At 35.8% G+C, this 21902-nt stretch overlaps 1 protein-coding gene across 1 annotated transcript; it reads left to right on the top strand.

The window, feature by feature from the left end:
* Positions 1-6267: 6267 nt before the first annotated feature.
* LOC307171439 (B-cell receptor CD22-like) lies at positions 6268-17080 on the top strand (the record flags this gene model as incomplete). Its single annotated transcript, XM_079893039.1, has 5 exons — positions 6268-6526; positions 11532-11796; positions 15399-15667; positions 16234-16515; positions 16956-17080. 5 exons carry the CDS (start codon positions 6268-6270, stop codon positions 17078-17080), a joined length of 1200 nt encoding a protein of 399 aa, XP_079749165.1.
* Positions 17081-21902: the final 4822 nt, after the last annotated feature.

Here is a 21902-nt window from a genome sequence, read left to right on the forward strand (position 1 = left end):
TTTAAATACACAAGGAGTAATTGGAAAACTAGACACAATTGGGAACAAATCAAAGAACTAATCAACAGGAAAAAATAAAAAAGGACAACAAAACATGGTGCAGATCAGGAAATAACATAAAAGACCACACAAGTCAGGCGGAACACAGGCTGGGATCATGACAATTCCCAAACAATTGACTTTATGAGCTTGTTCTGTTTAGTAAATCATACAGTGCGATCAGTGCAGATTGATGCAGAGGCCTGAGAGAACAGAAATAGATAGAGATGAGCTGATAGTTGTGGTTTGGTTTGTTCTTTTTCAGCTCAGAGGTGTAAGGGTGGATTTCCTGCAGTGGTTCAGTCTGCAAGACTGCCGAATGACTAAATAAACGTTATTAACAAGATGGTAGAAAACTGTACATTTCTTGTCAATTACCCCCCACTGCTATTTATACCAACGATGGAAATAAGCGCAGTTACAATATGTGGGAGAGCGTTTATATAGAGAGTGACAATATTGTATTGCAATATGTAGCACTTCAAAGTCAATACCAAATCAAAACTAGGTAGCACATTATTTGTAACTGAAAAGGTTTAATGACAAAATATGGTTATGGTTACACTTAAAATAGTTACAAAATAGATGTATGAGATGATGATAACTTATAAGCTGGGTAAGATTAATGGTATATGTAAAATGTTACGAGAGAGTAGAGAGTGTGTAGAGAGAGTAAGAGAAAGGAGGAGGTAAAGGGAGAGAGCCCCAAGAATAAGAAGAGAGCCAGAGTGTAAAAGAGCCAGAGCAACAGTTACAATCTTCTATTATACTTTCAATGACCATGTGACTAAAACCCAAATGTGAGACATTCAAACAATCAGATAATTACAACTTCCTCCACCGTACGAAAGGTGTGACAATTCATCGACCCCCAAAGTACACACATCTTGGCCTACAGGCCTTGATCACTACCCAGACAGCATGGTAACATTGGTTCAATGTTGAGTTTTGATCCAAGCCATCATTTTGGTTGACATCAAAATTTCAATGCTGATCCAACACACTTTAAACATTGAAATTTTGATGAAAGGGAACAGCACACATAGGTGAAGACAGTGACATTGAACTAACAGTAAGTCTTAGTTTATGAGCACAAGATCTTGCAGGCATGTATCTGTGCAAAACACTACTGGGTGTTTCCCAATCAGTGGGGCGTTTCAGTTCATGATGGCCACTTTCAATGGTGTTACCTCATTTGCTCTAATACACTGGGGGTTTGGTTTTTTCAAAGTCTTTTGAAAATGGTTGAAAAACACCAATTGTAGTTTGAAAATTGGCACTAATTGGTATACGCCCATTTTGGTTTTGCATGTGGGCTTCTCAGTAGTTAATTGATTCTTCCTTATTAGAGAAAAAACACAAGGTGTGTCCTATACGGAAGTCTTGTGTGTGTGACATGCATGACCTCTCTGAGTTTCAAACAGTGGTGCATATAATGTATTTCTGTTTTTAGCATGCTTTTTACTTGCATTTTATTTATTGCTACTAAATCAACATACATTAATTTTCAAAGTAAGTAAAGTGTTGAAATAAATCGCACAGATAGCATGGGGACATTGATACAAGGTTGAGTTTTGATCCAAACCATAATTTTGGTTGAGACTGACATTTCAGTGTTTAAAGTGTGTTGGATCAGCATTGAAATTTTGATGAAAGCCAACAGCACACATGGGTGGAGACAGTGACATTGAACTAACAGTGATTTGTAGTTTATGAGCACAAGATCATCCAGGCATGTATCTCTGCAGAACACTAGTGGGTGTTTCTCTATCAGTGGGGCGTTTTCAAACCACAATGGCCATTTTCAACCGCTTTACCTGATTTGCTCTAATCCACTGGGGGCTTGGTTTAGGGGTGGGGTGGTTTAGCAAGTCTGTTGAAAAATGGTTGAAAAACATTTATTGTAGTTTGAAATTGGCCACTAATTGGTAAACGCCCATTTTGGTTTTGCATGTGCACTTCTCAGTAGTCTAATGCTTCCTCATTAGAGAGACGACATAGGTGCATCCTATACAGAAGTCTTGTTTGTTGAAGCACCTGACATACTTACATGACTTCTCTAGCACAGTTACAAACAATGGTGCATCTACATTCTTAAAAAATGCACATTGCTTTAGTAAACTTTATTACGAATTTCCTGAATAAAGTTCTAATGTCATTTAACACATTTTTTGAAGTGCAGGAGACATGAACATGAGCAAGAAAGTTACACTGCAAACATAGCCCATGTCTTGCATCTGTCAGTGCTTGCATGCAGAGCACACTGCTCCTTTAGTAGGAATGAAGGCCGACAAAGATGGACAATTAAAAAAAAAAGAAGCACCCTCCTGATAATGCTGACATTGATTATACACCGAGTTGTTGACGACAGCATAATCACCTGACCTGGGACTTGATGATATCCTGTGCCTTATCACTGTTTAATCAGGTAATCATTCATATTCCTGAATCTGTATTAAATTTGAGAAATGTAACTGATTTCCATTCAGTTTAGCTTGTTTCCACTGAAACACAATAACAAAAAACATCTTGTGTTTATTAAGAAAGTGACTGACATGGACTGACTATTTTGTGATATTTAAAGAGATTCAAAGGGATGATTCAGCCCGAAATTATAATTCTGTCATCATCTATTCACCCTCAAGTTGTTCCAAACCTGTATGAGTTTCTTTCTTTTGCTGCACACAAAAGAAGAAGATAGAATGAAGAATGTTGGCATCCAAACAGTTGATGGTAGCCATGGACTTCCATGGTATTTATTTTCTACAATGGAAATCAATGGCCACCGTCAACTTTCTGGTTACCGAAATTCTTTAAAATATCTTCTTTTGTGTTCAACAGAGGAGAGAAACTCACACAGGTTTGGAACAACTTGAGGGCGAGTAAATGATAACAGAATTTTCATTTCGGGCTGAACCATCCCTTTAAAGAAATTTTCATTGAAAAAAACTAGCTATTTTATTCTACAAGATAAACTTGTTACTTGAATTCTATGTAGTTTCACAGAAAATGAACTGAGATATAGTTAATGGCTATAGGTCATAGGTGTTTGTTCCTCTTCATGAAGAGTTTAGTTCCAACACCTGCCTGGAAGTTTTCATTGATCCTAATGACCTTGATTAGCTGCATCAGGTGTGTTTAATTAGGGCTGGAGATAAAATCGGACACCCCTGCTATAGTGCTTTCTTTTGATATTGAAGCATTAATAGGTTTTAGAAAAATAAATTAAATAAACAGACTTTAAATATACTTTAATCGTAGTTAGAATATTTTGTGTTCAGCAACTTTTTTTTAAAAAGTGAATCATATTGTATTTATTAACATTCTTGAATGTGGCAACTGAATTGACTTGTTCTTAACATCATGCTTTCAGATTTCAGAGAACCCAAAGGAAAAGAGGCAGTAGTCTGATGTAAAACAGATTTTTAAAAACCTGAACCGTTGGACCACCTAGTTATGACATCAGACTTCTGAAGCCAATTTTATGTTTAAAGGTTGAAATGCTTTTGTCCCTCCCCCTTTCTTTTTTAAAGAATGATCTTTTAATATATTTTTGTCATTGATTGATTGAATAAAATAAATTGACTCAACTGCAGGAAAAGTGTCATTTATATTTTAAAAGGTTTTTGCCAAATTTTTAAATGGTCATGAATTTGTTGATGCATCATTGAAGTGTAGCTGAAATATTAATGTTGTTTCAACATTAACTTGGTACACCAGATGGCAACATTGTTTGACATTAATTTTCAGTTGTATTTTCAGTGTTTCAACAAAATGTATTTAGAATCAACATCACATTGTAACATTGATCAAATGTTCAAATTCACATTGTTAATGATCAAATATCATTAACAAAGATTATTTCTGTTAATTTCAGAGTTTATTCAACAGCAGTGATGTAGATTCAACATCATAGTGTAACGCTGATTCAACAATATTACTATCAATTTATTTTTGTTAATTTCAGAGTTGATTCAACAGCAATGATGTAGATTCAACATCTTAGAGTAACGTTGATTCAACAATATTACCATTGATTATTTTTGTTAATTTCAGAGTTGATTCAACAGCAGTGATGTAGATTCAACATCATAGTGTAACGCTGATTCAACAATATTACTATCAATTTATTTTTGTTAATTTCAGAGTTGATTCAACAGCAATGATGTAGATTCAACATCATAGTGTAACGTTGATTCAACAATATTACCATTGATTATTTTTGTTAATTGCAGTGTTGATTCAATAGCTTCAACATCATAGTGTAATATTGATTCAACAATATTACCATTGATTATTTTAGTTCATTTCAGAGTTTATTCAACAGCAGTGATGTAGATTCAACATCTTAGTGTAACGTTGATTCAACAATATTACCATTGATTATTTTTGTTAATTTCAGAGTTGATTCAACAGCAGTGATGTAGATTCAACATCATAGAGTAACATTGATTCAACAATATTACCATCAATTTATTTTTGTTAATTGCAGTGTTGATTCAATAGCTTCAACATCATAGTGTAATATTGATTCAACAATATTACCATTGATTATTTTAGTTCATTTCAGTGTTGATTCAACAGCAGTGATGTAGATTCAACATCTTAGTGTAACGTTGATTCAATATTACCATTGATTATTTTTGTTAATTTCAGTATTGATTCAGCATGGGTGATGTAGAATCAATCATAGTGTAATGTTGATTCAGTAGCATTACTATTGATTTTTTGTTCAACAGTTTCAACATTAACTGAGGGTGCAAAAGTGATGTTGATAAAATATCACTTTGTAATGTTGAATCAATACTATTACCGTTGATTTTTGGTTGAAATCTCAATATTGCTTCGCCATTAACCGAGGGTGCAAGAGTGATGCAAAAACAACATCACTTTGTAATGTTGAAGCAATATTAACACCATTGATTTGTGATTGAAATCTGAACATTATTTCAATATTAACTGAGGGTGCAAGAGTGACGCTAAACAACATCACTTTCTAATGTCATTTCAATGTAATCAGCGTTGACGCTTCAACACTGACTCAACATTGTTTCAATGGTTACATGCTATCTGGGATATCAGCCCCTCGGTGCCTTTAGGAACTCCAAAATGGTCCTTTGGGAATGAGGGGTGGAAAACAGTAAAGCAAATGTCTTTGTTCATTTTCAAATATCTTGGATTATTTTCAATTCTACAGTGGAATTAAGTGATTTATGCTTCTTAACTTATAAAGTTATAAATACAGCTACTATTATTATAATAAAGATCTATCAATTGTTTCCTTTTCCTTGTCCATTAAACACAAATAAATATGAATTCTCATAATAAAACTGATGCTCTTCTGATATTTTTTGAAAACTCGTTACAAGATAATCAACTTTATCAAAAGGTTTTCTGTAACACATGAATTTGCATGTCTTTAATCTGTCATTATGTTAATCTGTCCTAAAGATCGGTCTGTATGGTATGTATCAGGAAGTTTCGAGGCTTTAACTCAGTCTGTGTCTTTAACCGTCTGTCATTATTGGGTCAGTATGGAGCTCAGCAAACTTCCTCTTGTGCTCTGTGAGTATTATTTCCTCTGTATATGTTTCAGAAGATGTTCATTGCTGTTATATTATGAATAGGTTTGAACAGTTTCAAGTGATTTAGTGTTCTTGGATTTTTTTTCTTTTCATGCTGCTCTCTGAGCTTCAATTCCAGCTCTAGTCCATGATCTATGAGTGAAAGACGAGCTTGAGAGAGGAAGTGAGCAGATATTGCTGTTTGTGAAAGAGAAATGCACTGTGTTGTGTTTGGGTCTGTTTGTTCAGTCACTAAGTTTTTTTGCTTTGTAATGGTGTTTGTTGAATCATTTCTGTCGGTTTGTTTTGTACTCACTTGTTGGTTTGTACACATTTCTGTTGGTTGTTTGCTGTCCACGATGCACTAAGTAGATGTACACTAGTTAGTCTTCAGTAGATCACTAGTATGCAGTTAGTAAGAATTTTCAGAGTTCTCAGACTCTAGAATGGTTTTTACACAACTTTAGTAAGTGTGTTCATCCATGTCATCATTTCCTGACACCTAATGACACACACGATATGTCCGTTATGTGCTTGAGTGAGGATCATGCATGCTCAGTCATTGAGGGGGCTGTATGTATGTGTGTGTTGTGAACGCTTTCCTTTGAAGGAAACTTCGCTCTTGTTGAGGATCTCTCATTTGTCGGCGGCTGGTGAGAGCAAGATGCTGGATGATGATGTGTTATCCCTCACGTCATCTGATCCGGCAGCGAGCGAGCTCCTCGCCTCAAGCCAAGATGAGCAGGACAAGGCTGTTGAGATCGAGGATGTCTCTGAGTGCTCTCAGCCCCCCTGCCCCACATATGTCGAGCTGTTGGACGTTATGTCTCGCACCACAGAAAGATTAGATCTGCCGTGGAAGCGCAAACTCCCTCGTAGCTGCCTGGATGAACGCTATTTGTCGGGACATAACCACCCAGCTGGTACGAGTCTTCCCTTTCTCCCAGATCTTCACGCTGAGTTGCGGAGATCTTGGGGAAAGCCATATTCTGCGTACATCCATCATTCACAGGCAAACTATGCTGATGTGGAGGGGATGCAGAAATATTGTTATGCGTCAATGTCTCTGACTGAAGAGTGAGGCATCCGCGTTGAAGACACAGTCTCTGCCAACTAAGCTGCTGCGTGCCACATCACATCTAAATGGCAGAGCATACACATTAGCGAGTCAGACTGGGGCGGCTTTGCACACGATGGTCGTTCTGCAAGCTTACCAGGCTGACCAGCTGAAAGACCTGGACCAGGGCCATGGGGTGGAGGAGCTGCGACAAATGAAACTGAAAGTTCTGCTCACATTTTGAAGCTCAACTCAAGTTGTCTTCATTAAAAGTACACAGCAAAAACTCCAGTGTTAAATTAACACTCTGGGAGTGTATATGAGTCCACACTCAAAAGTGTAAAGTGTTAAAATATGAGTGTTAAATTAACACTCAAGAGTGTTAAAGTTAATGAGATAATTAAGTGATTAGTTTAGTGATGATTGAGCATTATTGAAGACACACAGCAAAAACTCCAGTGTTAAATTAACACTCCTGGGAGTGTATATGAGTCCACACTCAAGAGTGTAAAGTGTTAAAATATGAGTGTTAAATTAACACTCAAGAGTGTTAAAGTTAATAAGCTAATTAAGTGATTAATTTAGTAATGATTGATCATTATTGAAGACACCTGATGTTAACAAGCAGAATCACTGAAGGAGAAAATCACAAATTGTAAGCCACCGTTATGGTGATGGGTGTTTGCTTTAGTCGGGCTCTTGACCATTATATGTTTACTTTAGATTTTGTTTGGCTGTTGTATCTTATAACTGCCCGATGAACAAAGAAAAAAAGTGATCTGATAGTGTTGGTTATATTACGACAATCATCATTTGAAATTGATCACTGAACTCGTTAAGATCCTTATTTCTGACTTAGATGTATATTGTTGATTACAGCATAACCGTGAATCTGCATAAATATCCAGAATTTTAGATATAATACAAAGGATTTCTTAAAAGTTGTTTTGAAAAAAAAAAAATTGTTCTTTTAGGCACACACAGACATCAAGATTCAGTCTATGCATCTCAACAATGGTGACGATCAGAATATTCAATTAGGAAAAGTAAATATAGACAATTCAGATCATAATTTATTCATACCGCAATGCATGATGGGAGCCATTAATTAGTTGTGATTGGTGGAGGCCACTGCAACATGCTTTATTATTGTCACCATTGTTGAGATTCACAGGCTGATTATTGATGTCTGTGTTTCTAAATAAATTCATTTGAAAGTCTTTTGATCAGAACAATGGTTATGAAATATTTTTGGATTATATGAAAAATACTGAAAATCATGTGCTGTAGAATCACAGAGCTGCTGTAAATAACAAGTTAAGCCATCTCAATAGGTTTTGTTTTACGGATCACAACATGATTATGTCAAAACATAACCAACACCATCCAATCACATTGTCTCTTTGTTCATCTGATTGTTATAAATCAATAACAGCAGACAAGCAAAATTTTAAAGTAAACATATAAGTGCCAAGAGTCCAACTAAAGAAAACACCCATCACCTTAATGGTAACTTACAATTTGTGATTTCCTCCTTCAGTGATTCTGCTTGTTAACATCAGGTGTCTTCAATAATGCTCAATAATCACAAAATTAATCACTTAATTATCTCATTAACTTTAACACTCTTGAGTGTTAATTTAACACTCATATTTTAACACTTTACACTTTTGAGTGTGGACTCATATACACTCCCAGGAGTGTTAATTTAACACTGGAGTTTTTGCTGTGCACCTGATGTTAACAAGCAGAATCACTGAAGGAGGAAATCACTAATTGTAAGTTACCATTAAGGTGATGGGTGTTTGCTTTAGTTGGGCTCTTGACACTTATATGTTTACTTTATATTTTGCTTGTCTGCTGTTATTGATTTATAACAGTCAGATGAACAAAGAGACAATGTGATCTGATGGTGTTGGTTATTTTTTGACATAATCATGTTGTGATCCGTAAAACAAAACTTATTGAGATGGCTTAACTTGTTAATTACAGCAGCTCTGTGATTCTTCAGCCTATGATTTTCAGTATTTTTCATATAATCCAAAAATATTTCATAACCATTGTTCTGATCAAAAGACTTTCAAATGAATTTATTTAGAAACACAGACATCAATAATCAGCCTGTGAATCTCAACAATGGTGACAATAATAAAGCATGTTGCAGTGGCTGCCACCAATCACAACTCATTAATGGCTCCCATCATGCATTGCGGTATGAATAAATTATGATCTGAATTGTCTGTGTAATTTACTTTTCCTAATTGAATATTCTGCTCGTCACCATTGTTGAGATGCATAGACTGAATCGTGACGTCTGTGTGTGCCTAAAAGAAAGATTTTTTCTTTCTTTTTTTCAAAACAACTTTTAAGAAATCCTTTGTATTATATCAAAAATTCTGGATATTTATGCAGATTCACAGTTATGCTGTAATCAACAACATAAATCTAAGTCAGAAATAAGGATCTTAATGAGTTCAGTGATCAATTTCAAATGATGATTGTCATAATATAACCAACACCATCAAATCCCTTTTTTTCTTTGTTCATCTGGCAGTTATAACTTAGATACAACAGCCAAACAAAATCTAAAGTAAACATATAATGGTCAAGAGCCCGACTAAAGCAAACACCCATCACCATAACGGTGGCTTACAATTTGTGATTTTCTCCTTCAGTGATTCGGCTTGTTAACATCAGGTGTCTTCAATAATGATCAATCATTACTAAATTAATCACTTAATTAGCTCATTAACTTTAACACTCTTGAGTGTTAATTTAACACTCATATTTTAACACTTTACACTCTTGAGTGTGGACTCATATACACTCCCAGGAGTGTTAATTTAACACTGGAGTTTTTTCTGTGTAGTGACATTAAATTATCTTACCAGTGCTGATGCCACTCCTGCTAATGATAAATAAAATGCAGCTCATATCTTGCTTTCATTGACATGAACGTGAATTTTCATATACACAGCAAAATCCCTGGAGTTAAATTAACTCTGCTCAGAGTACATCTGGTCCCTCTCTATGGAGAGTTAAAATAACTCTGAATCAGAGTTAAAGTTATTGAGTGATTAATTAACCAATTATGTGATGATTGAGCATTAGTGATTATCACCTGCTGTCAACAATCAATCAATCAACCAGTCAATCAATCAATCAAGAGCTTGGCTAGGTGGTAGGACAGTATTTCAGGTTGTTAGGCTCTCTGTGAGGCTCCTTGGATACTGACCTTAATGTGGAGTTGTAGAGTGTTACTGGGACTTTTATTGAGGCCTCCGTTCTGCAGGGCTGTCTGAACAGAAGGTCTGAGTGTCAGTACTAAGTTGATGTCTAGTAGGTAAGTAAGTTGATGTCTAACTTTAAAAATGAAAAGGCATGTGTTTAAAGGGTTAAATAATAATACAAAGTTTTTTTGTTTTTTGTTTTTGGCTGAGATGTCACTTTGTTGACTTACCAATGTATTCCATTCCTAATGCATAAAATAAGTAAGCTTGACCCGAGTTATTGTGGGGAGAAGAATTTACTCATTGTTCAGTGATGATGATAGCCTGTCTTCAGAGAATCTGAACCCACATTTCTGTCTGTGGGACAGACCCTTATACCTAAAGCTAATTTACAAACCAAAGACATCACAGGGACCAATAAGAGAAACACAGTCTTTGGCCTCATGGGAAGAACTCTGCAAATAAGTTCCCACAGAAACTCTCTCAGGATAGTCAACGGATGAGTTTGAAGATCTTTACTAAAAACATGTAAAAATACAAATAATCTTTCATTGTTTATTTATGATTTTATTTATTTTTACTCTGCATTTTAGTGCTGATTTCAATCATCCACTCTGGACACACTGAAGGTGAGTGAATTTGATTCATAAATTGAATCACAAATGGGTAATTCTGTTACAAACCAGGGGCTGGATTCACTAAACGTTCTTAAGAATAAAATTCTTCTTAAATGCTATTTTCTTCTTATTTTATAACTTAAGAAAGAAATATAATAATATTTTGTATTCCCAAATATTTTTCTTAATGTTTTTATTGTTTATTTTTGAGATATTGTTTTAAAACATTTAAGAAGTATTCATATTCCTGAAAAGAATGTTCTTAAAAATCATCCTAAATAACTTAGGATAATAATAATTTAGGATAACTTCAAACCTGTCTTAAATCCCCAAAGGAACATTCTTATGAACTAATTTATCTTAAGAACTGCCTTATCTTCTTTCTTAAGATGTTCATGAATCCAGCCCTATCAGTGTCATGATTATAACACAGCTTTTTAAACAAGTTATAGAAATTATTCATGTCTTGTGACTAACACCACACACCACAGACGGTTCTGTCAAAAAAACAAAACAAAAAAAAACATTCAGTCACAAAAATGACAATTTCTGTAATACTACTAATATTAATATTACATGGCCAAAATTTGTTATGAAGAATATAGAAACATAGAGTATCTTTTCACATTTGCTTTGTCTTGAAAATTAGCAATTCTCCAGACATCACAAAAACTGAACAGATTGAATAATAAATAAATAAGTCCTTTGAACTACAACAACATTTTGCAACACTTTGGTAAATGATACTGATATGTCTCTCTGACTGGTGTAGATGTAGGTGGTGTGACCCTGCTTTGAGCTCAGGACTACTAGCCTAAAGGATGTGGGTTTGAACCCCACATAGGGTGGTCTTTGCACCTTTGTTGTCCTTTAACTCTTTGCATTGCACTGAATGAATGTTAACCTTGTTTGTTCCTATAATTGTTGCCAGTTGCTATATTACATTGTCTGTGAAATCAAAATGCACTAATGATTTACCAGTGAGAGAATGAGATCTGTGTTCCCACTGACTTTATATTGACAGATTTTTCCAAACCGACTCTGACTGTTGAGCCACAGAGTTCAGTGTTCACTGGAAACAAAGTTTTTCTGAAATGTTTGCTGAATCAGACACTGGATGGGATGGGATGGGAGTTTCTCTGGAGTAAAGACTCAAACACTGAATCTACTGATGCTGAAATTAAAACAATCGATCGAGTCTCTGATGGAGGAGAGTACAAGTGCAGAGCACGAAGAAGAGGACGTTACACAGATTACAGTGAACCAGTAACCGTGACAATACATGGCAAGTATTTTCTCTCACTTTATGACCTGCTCTGAGAAATTAGGGACCGTTCGGTATTTATGGAAGGGGCCACCGGAGGAAAATAGGGGAGGGTCATGTCTTTTTATTCTTTGTTGAGGGGAGGGTCATCCAACTTTTTTTAGTCTAGGGGGAGGGTCACCCAACTTTTATATTCATTAAAACAGCAACATTTCAAAGTGGCTTGTTTGGTGCTATTTTTTTCCATTTAGCTCCATGTTGATCTCGCGTTATCAGCCCCCCTTCGATATCAGATGGGTCTGACCCAACAAAAATCCAGTTTGGCGCTGTTTGACAGTGTGCGCTTCAGTTCGCGCTTAGAAAAAGTGCATCATGTCAGAACAGAATGCCAAAGAAATGTTTACCCGGCAAAGCTTTAAAGCACGAGCAAATAATGAACTTTTGTTAAGTGCACAGTGTCCTGTGAGTGTAACTCTACCGCTGCATTAACATGTGATGTGAACGTAGCCTACGTCGAGTTTAACAGTATTGGGACTGAGGCGCCAGAACTGCAGCTGATAGAATGTGCGCTGTAGGGCGATACTGCATATTTTAGTTTCCATTCTTATTTTGTTTCCACGATGTGTAAGATGTAGGGCTACCACCAGCCGCGGCGCTACCATTGGGCCCGGGTGGGCATTTAGGTCCGGGCCCACCCATTTTCTATAGCCTATGGTTTTGTACGTTTCTTCATTCGGATCTTGATCGATCCAAATTCTAAACAAACAGTTTACATGCTTTGTCCTTGTTACATTATTCATTAAGATAATAATTAATAAATGCACGCATAATTATCAGTGAACTTGATAAATGTTGGAGATATGTTTTACATGCATGCACAAACAAATGCCTTTCAACTTGTGTGTGCAAAATTCAGAATAAAATGAATGTGCAGCAATTTGTACAAATACAGAGTCTGTAGGCCTACTGTGTTGTTACCATTAAATACGCTCATTTAGTTTCATTTTTGTTAAAATATAATAATGTTATTTTTTCATCTATGTTGATTATGAAAAGTGAACTGCACACACGAGTATACGCAATATCGAGAGACATGGAGCGGGTCAGACATGATTTTGACCACTTAATTAAGTTTTGTTTTGCAGAAAACGATTTTTTAAGTGAATTTCGTTTTGTATAAATTGTATCTTAATTTTAATATTTTTTTTTTTTATCAACCAATTGCCAAATACCAAATATAGCAGACAACACAATCATAGAGGCGCCCGCGTGGTCACTTGCACTGCTCGTAAACAGGAGCGCATCTCATCCTAACTTAACGAAACTCAGCATATGCCTCACATAGCCTACATGAAATATATCTTAAGAAAGCTTGAAATGTCTTTTTAACCATTTAAAACGAAAAGAAATAGGCTACTCTCTGGTTATGTAATGATGTGCATTTCTCTCTATAGGCGTGTTCACTACTACGGAGATGGCGATCGTCAACTTAATCTTTACAGCTGTTGTTGCTGTTAATAAACTAAAAATAATAGGCTTATAATTTTATTAAACAATAAATGAAATGAATTTTTTATTGTATTAAAAAAGCAACAAAAAAATCCTGTTTAATATTGTGTGTGTCGAAATAATTTGTCCGCAGCTGCTCAAAAAAAAAAAAAAAAAAAAAAAGACCGGTCAAAAACCCCACTGTCAGTGTTTTGTAAGGAACAGGCAAATATGTTCAATATAGCAGGAGACATTTTAATTGTTTACTAATAAAACAGTTATTTTTTATGTCTCGGCTAGACAGATGAAGTTGACGACTCGCGATCTTCGCAGCGCTACCACATCTTTAAATCACTATTAGTAGGCTATTATTTAAGTTAACATAAAATACATAGACCTACACCACAAAAACTAGTTGAGGATAAATTCGTTAAAATTGGGCGATTCCAGTGAATGGACGTGACATTTGCAGTCAAAACTTAAAATAAAAATTCTCAGAAAATGCATTTATTTGAAACGTCTGAAAGGAGTCAAGACATTAGAAAAATATCAGTCTACACATGCGTTTTATATTTAATATGAGGGAAATACACATGTGACGTGACACAAAAAAATCTTTAACTTTTAGGTGGCAAAATATTTTTTAGTAATTCTATAAATTACACTGTGCAAACCAGGATATATATACCCACCGGATGAATAAAGATCGGCCTCCACAGAAAATTAAATTTTATATTATTTTTATTTTATTTTTCGTGTTTGCATTTATGTAAAAACGGACGTGATCAGTTCTCCATTACGCACGGACATGACTGCTCTGAAGCGACTTTAAAAATTGCACAGAGACCTCAAACAGAAAGTACAAAGCCTTTCTTTAAAGTGAATTTCGTTTTTTTTATTAATTTTATCTTAATTTTAATCAATGTTTTATCTGGATTTAATAAATAAGAAGTAGTCTAAATATAGTAGAAAATAGATAATCATGACACGGAGGCGCGGGCGAGTGAACTGGACTCTTGTCTCATAAATGAACCGAAACTCAGCGTAAGGTATGCTACTTGCCTCATAGACCTGAGAAATATATAGAAAGCTTGAAATGTCTACTTTTAAACATGCAGAACAATTCAAAACGAAGGAAAACAGACTGCTTTCTCCTTATGAAATCTCTCTGGCGCGTTCTGAGAAGATCGCGACGCATCGTCAACTTCATCTTTGCAGTCGACACAGAAAACACTTGTTTATTAAAAACAATTAAAATGTCTAGCAATATATGACATATTAATAATCATTACTTTTGCCGGTTCTTTGTGACAGCTTTTAGATGCTTTATTGGCAGCGCCACCCACATGTTGAACGAGTCACACCGCATCAGCACCGAAAACATGATTTTTTTTTTCAAATCTAAAATAAAAAATCGTGATACGAACCGAATCGTAGGTTTGGTCTATCGTTACAGCCAGATGAGAAAGCAAGAGTTTATGGTTTAAAAAACAAACAAACAATGGCTATCTGAACATCTTTGCCAAGCGCAAACCAGTACAGAACAATAAATTATCGGGGAGGGTCATGCCTTTTTTCACAATCATTTTGGAGGGTCATAGAAAAAATTATTGCTGGCGAAGGGAGGGTCATGTCTTTTTTGACAACAGATCTCAAAACTCCTCCGGTGGCCCCTTAAATAAATAACGAACAGTCCCTTACTGATAATAATTTCATAAAACACTTAAGTGACTATAACATCTAATAGAGAACAACACTCCAGTCTAACCTGATTTAGCATGTGTGTTTTATGGTCATGATAATTTTGCCAATTAAGACCTAAACATAAATTATCTTTAAAATCAGAAAGAAATGATAGGTGAATAACACAGAAGCACAACTGTAAACTCTGGTTGTAAGCTAAAACTTGAAATAAACTGTAAACTGGTCCCTCAAATCTGATTGGTTGATTGGAATGTTGTTCCAGGATCAATAAAGATGTTTATCCAGGAACGTGTTGTTCGTGATGAAATTACATTCACTCTGTTGGTCAATCAACTGTTCCTAGAGAGAAAAAAACGCACATTTTATTATTTTAATAAATTAAATTAATCACCACATTATTTTCATTGTTTATTGTTGTTGTTGTTGTGCAGAAAGACCAAAACCCAGATTGACCATTAAACCTGATCAACATGTATTCAGAGGAGAGACAGTCACTCTCAGATGTGACATTGATGCTGAAGGAGTCTCTAGCTGGAAGTACAACTGGTATAAAGGAGGTACATTCATAGTTTCCACTGAACTACAGGAACACACAGTCAGGTCTGTTACTGAGTCTGACGCAGAGAAATACTCCTGTTATGGAGCAGAGACTGAAGGATCAGGCATATCACAACACAGTGATGAAGTTACACTGACAGTATCAGGTGAGTTTGATCATGTCTTCATAAACACACACAAGTTTAACATGTTATTAATGAGTGATGTCTCTATTTCAGATGAAGCCCGGACAGTTTTAAGTGTTTCTCCTCAGAAGTGGTTGACTGAAGGAGATCCAGTGACTCTGAACTGTGAGGTTAACGGCTCTTCTACAGGCTGGACATTCAGATGGTTCACTGTAACTCTCTCATCAGGTATTATAATGTCCGCCATGTGATAACATATAAATTAACTGGTTTTATCAAAAACATTATAAATAATTTCCTTTAGTGATCATCTGCATCTTCTCACTTAACACAGACTTGAGTGATCGCTATGAGCCGCTCTCAGACAGCAGCAGAGGAGCTGGAGGAAAATACACTGTCAGTTCTGTTGCTCTGAAACACACAGGAGTTTATGTGTGCAGAGCAGAGAGAGGAAAATACTATACAACATGGTACAGCAACAAACAACCACTGTGGGTCACTGGTGAGTTCACACTTACCTTAAGTGATTGATTCATCTTTAATAAAGACCAAACATTTCCAAATGATATCTGTAATGGTCTTGTCAGGTGTTTCTCCTCCAGTGTCTCTGATCATCAGTCCCAGCAGAACTCAACACTTCACATCTGACTCTCTCTCTCTGAGCTGTGAAGACCAGAGTAACTCTGATGGATGGACAGTGAGAAGATACACAGACAGCGGGACGCTGAAAGATTGTTCATCATTACGCCGTGGATCAAAAACAGGATCTACATGTACACTCAGCCCCACCATCACATGGGACACTGGAGTTTACTGGTGTCAGTCTGAATCTGGAGAGAAATATCATCCTGTTAATATCACTGTACACTGTGAGTCTGTGTTTCTGTATTTATTCATTTCACTGCCAGTTTACAATCAATGCATGAAGCAGGATGATTTAACAAGAGCAGATACTAATGTAAGCAGCCAGAACATCATAACAATACACTAAAAACACTCAGAAACCAGCACTGTAAAAAAAAATGACATCCCCAAGTCAAAAATTTCTTGTGACTGATAACATCTAAATTTTTCAATTAGTCTGACGTATTATTTCTCATTGAGCCAATGTTAACAGACTATTGCAACAAGAATTGCACTTGGGCCAAGTTAAAAATTTAGATGTGACCAGTCACTAGAAAATTTTGACTTGGAGAGGTTAGAAATTTTTTACAGTGAGTGCATAGTGGAAAACTAAAATGTTTATTTTTTTTATTATTATTATGTTACCATTTTGTTCACATCTGGCATGTTTTCTCTATTTCTGTAGCTGGTGTGATTCTGGAGAGTCCTGTTCATCCTGTGACTGAAGGAGAGACTCTGACTCTATGCTGTTTATATAAACATACATCCCCATCAATCCTCAGAGCTGATTTCTATAAAGATGCACTGTAAAAAATTTATTGTCAAATCAACAGTAACTTACTGGCAACAATTATCCAGTAGTTGCTGTATTTCATTCAACAGTAATATTACTGTAACACTAAATACAGTACTGTTAAGCATTCTGTAAAATTAAATACATTATTTTACTGTATTTTTTTACCATGTTAAAACACAGTATTACACCGTTGATTTGTAATAATACTGTATAGTATTATACAGTTATGAAATGTTATTTTATGACTTTTATAGTGCTATTATTATTTTAATATTTTATTATAGGAATATTATTTTAATATAGGAATATTATTTTAACTGTTAATGGGAAATAGAAAAAAGAACAATTGAAGCTTTAACTGCACAACAAGGTTTATTGTGTATTTTTAAACAATACATTAGTAATAATAATGTAATATAACACAACAATAAAAATCTGCTTTAAAATAAGACTAATGAACAATATATAATTAATAATTAAAATCAGTGAACAATTCATGTATTTCAATTCATGCAAAAATGATCCTGAACAGGTAAAAAAGAAACTTAGAAAGAAAGCAAGACAGGTGAGGATGAAGGCCAGGTGAGGAGGGTAGTGATGGTGTCAAGTGGAAGAAGAGCGACAACACTTCTGATAATCCTGCAAGGAATGATAAGCACAAATCAATCAGAGGCAAAACATACAATTAATAATCAAAAAAACCTAACTCACATTATCAACACCTTTTTAGGAGATTTTTTTTTTGCCTATGGTATCCACCTTATTTTTACAGTGGGCATGGCCATTTGTAAATGAAATGTGTCTGGCTTCCGGTGTCATCTGCTTACAGTTATTTCTAGCAGTACAAAAAAGCTTGTTATGCTTCTTGATATTTTGATGTATTGAATTTGTCATAATTGTCAACAGTTTATAGCACAAATATTTTTATCATTTACAGCACTTTGTTATTCATCTCGTTATTTCCATATAGTGGGTAATGAACCGGAAGTCTCGCACATTCACAGAAAATAGCTTAGGTAGGCTACTTTAGTTTTTACATACAAGAAACACGTTCAACATGGATACGCAAACGGTTTTCTGTGGTAACGAACAAATACTCTGTAAAAGAGAATGAACATGTCCTGTATCAGAAGCTAAAGTAATAAATATTGAGAAGGCAATGGCCCATATTCTATATCTCTGACTCCAAACAATCGGTCACTGATCAGGGCTGCGTTTCCCCAAAGTATTGTAACCTTAAATTGATTATAGAACAATTACCACCAATGGTCTCTACGATCAATTTAGGCTTACGATGCTTACTATAGTCAGTTCCTTTCATAGTCATGTCTGTCGATTTGATTCTTACTCATTTTAATGATGAAAAAGACGTGCGTGAGCTCACGCCGTGAGAGGCTAATGTGAACGCTGAGCGGCAGCGGGTTAGATTAAATTAACGCAGATATGAGGTGTGTCTCAGGTGTGTTTAAACTAAATAACTCCCACTTGATTAGGACTAACAGTAGCTGCTGTTCATTTCTCTGCTGTTCGATTCTCGATTTTGAATCAAATTTCATTAAGATATGCATAGATTTGATTTTAGATTTGATCATATATTTTAATTCTATTCTATGCATACAGTATATCAAATTGAAATTTGATTCAAAAGAGAATTCCCAATTTCAAAAGTACTGCCTCTTTTGAATCAAATCGTGACCCCAAGAATAGATTTGAATCGAATCGTAGAATCAAAAAGATTCCCACCCCTATTACATTTCATTATATGAATATACATATACATTTCAGGACAACTTTACCTGTTGTCTTCATTATTTAATGTATGTTTGAGAACATTTAAAACTTAAAAGAAATAAATATTTGACATTGATTGTGATAATTATCAACACTGACTGATATGAAACATTTTATCAAGATGATTTTTTACCATATCACTCAACCCTATTTTTACCATTTCATATTTTAATTAAAACTTATTTAAAGAGATGTTACAATTATAATATAAAAATATGAATTCTTTGACTTATACAAGGCATATTTGTTAAATGGAAACTGTAAAGGGAACATAATTACATTTTAAAACAGACTATCAATTGAAAAATGTATGGTTTAAGTCATTTCCACCCTTTTTGGATTTTTTCTAAATACAGATTCAGACACAAATAATTTCTACAGATATGGACTCCACTGCACATCCCTAATATTACTCTTACCTTAATGATTGTGCCAATCATATTCTGCAAAGTCCCTGATGTAAGATGCAACGTGTGGATTCAAGGCCATGGTCTTCCTCCGAACAACCTTCCCACTCTTTCTGCTCACCTGGAACTGTGATGTGCATTTCGAATTTTCAGGATTTATCCTGACAAGAAACCTACAAAAAAATAAAAAATATTTTACTGAATCAAGAGTGATCACAATATAGCATAATCTGTAATAAGTCACATCACAATAGGGGATAAGCTCTAAACCATCACTTGTGCAAAATAAAAACCCATTGGTGTTAGTGTTACTAATAGAAATCAATTTGTAACAAAAGTGTATGAATGAACACTGACTGAGTCAACTGCACAAGGTCCTGGCAGATCGCCAGGTCAGGTCCTCACAGGCGTGTAAAAGAAAATTCTGATTTAGACGAAAATAAGCGCGAATAAATCAATAAGAGGAATCGAAAATTTAATTTTATAACAAGAATCCGAATCCTAACCTTGGGTATCCGATTTCAGGATACATTGATCGATTTGATATAAACCGTATTGTTCCGCCCTTTGGCGTTTAGTTTGTTTCCTAGTCGGACCCGTTTTAGTGACGGACCTAGTGTTCGCCGAGCAATAGCGCTGAAATCACCCACGAGTCTGCGTCATTACAGAATTTGGTCAAATCTTTGTCTGTAAGTAATTTTTCGTCAGAATTGTGGTTTCTGTATGATGTATATGTTTACATTAAGTAATGTGTGTTATTACGTTCGTGACTCTTATCATTTTTATTGCATATGCTCTAGATTGAAGCCTTTGTTTTCTGACTCACTGATTTATCCGCTCAGCAACGAGCCTCGGCGCTTCGCCTCAGATTAAATAGTTGATTTATTTACATCTGTTGATTCATATAGATTATTCATGTAACAGTCTAGCAGATAGTTTGGTGTTACTGAGGATGTTTGTTTAATTTCTATGCAGTAAGAACATAGGCCTATGTAGTTTATTGTGTAAAGTGTTGACATAGAGAATAGCCTACTGTTTATCCATATTGAGTTACTGGGTAACTTTATTGTGTAACTTGATTGTGTAAAAAAGACAACAGACTTTACACTTTTGTAATGTTTATTTTCTGTTTACTCTTTCAGTCTTACAGACTTAAATGGGGAAAAACTTGAGAAATAAAACTGAGGAAGAAAAGAGAACAAAAGATAGAACATAAATCCTCAACAAGACTTCTGGAGTTTCTCTTCATTGCTGTTAACTATCTGTCTAGCTGTACAAATCAGACGTCGTACATGCGAGGGCAGAATAGTAAGAAGACAGTAATACACCAAGTTCAACACGAAGCAGTTCAACACTCAATACTGATTCAGCGTTGCTGACCCTTCGTCATCCAAGCAACCAGGATGGATGAACGGAGTAACAACGAAGAAATGTATCAGTCCTTGGTGACTAGATCCATCGCCCAATCAAGTAGAAAATCATCAACAACAAGCTCTGCTGCAATCAGAGCTCGAGCCAGAGCCGAAGCTGCCCGTATGCAGGTTTCATTCGCTCAGAAAGAAGCAGAGATGATGGTCGAAGAAGCAACATTAAAGGCAAAAATGCACATTCTGAAGATAGAAAAGGAGGCAGCTACAGCTACCGCAGAAGAAGCAGTGTTTGTGGCTGCTGTGGAAAATGCAGATATAGATTCTCGTCATGACATTGACTTACCACTCTCGCCATCCAATGCTGCGCAACGGACAAGTGAGTACGTTTTGCAACACAGCAGTAGTGCATCAGAACCCATACCTATGCACACATCTTCACAACCTGCAGTAGAGACAGTCAAACAAGAAATGAGTAATCTCAGAATCGACAATGAAGATACTCACCCACAAATAGCTCCTAAAAATGTGAAATCTCAACCATCAGTGAGCACCACACAGCATACTCCTGGAAATGTTCCTTCCGTGCAGACACAGAAAAAGAGACATTTAGATCCTTGTGTAGATGCAACTTACCCAAGACAGCCTGCACAGCAGAGGTGGGACTCTGACAACTCTGTAAAGCATACAGCAACCACGCCAGATGTCGCAAAATACCTAATGCGAAGAGAAGTGGTTACATCTGGTTTAATGGAGTTCGATGACCACCCGGAAAGCTATTGGGCGTGGAAAACTTCCTTTGAAAGCGTCATTGAGGAACTCACCTTAACTCCAAGAGAAGAGTTAGACCTCCTGATTAAATGGCTCGGGCCAGCGTCTAAGGAACAAGCAAAAAGAATCCGAGCCATACACAGCCACAACTCAGCTGCAGGGCTAAACATGGTTTGGCAAAGACTAGAGGAGACCTATGGAACCCCAGAGGCAGTTGAACATTCACTCCTGAAGAGGATAGAGGAATTTCCTAGAATCTCGAACAGAGACAATGTGAGATTAAGAGAGCTTGGAGACCTTTTGCTTGAACTCGAATATGCAAAAGAAGGAGGATACCTCCCTGGTCTAGCTTATCTTGATACGTCACGTGGAGTGAACCCCATTTTAGAAAAGCTCCCATTTAGTCTCCAAGAAAAGTGGATTTCCCAAGGGTCAAAGTACAAAGAAAACTATCATGTCTCATATCCACCTTTCGCCTTCTTTTCACAATTCATTCGTTC

The sequence above is a fragment of the Squalius cephalus genome, assembly GCF_949319135.1.
Source record: "Squalius cephalus genome assembly, chromosome: 1".
Lineage (NCBI taxonomy): Eukaryota > Metazoa > Chordata > Actinopteri > Cypriniformes > Leuciscidae > Squalius > Squalius cephalus.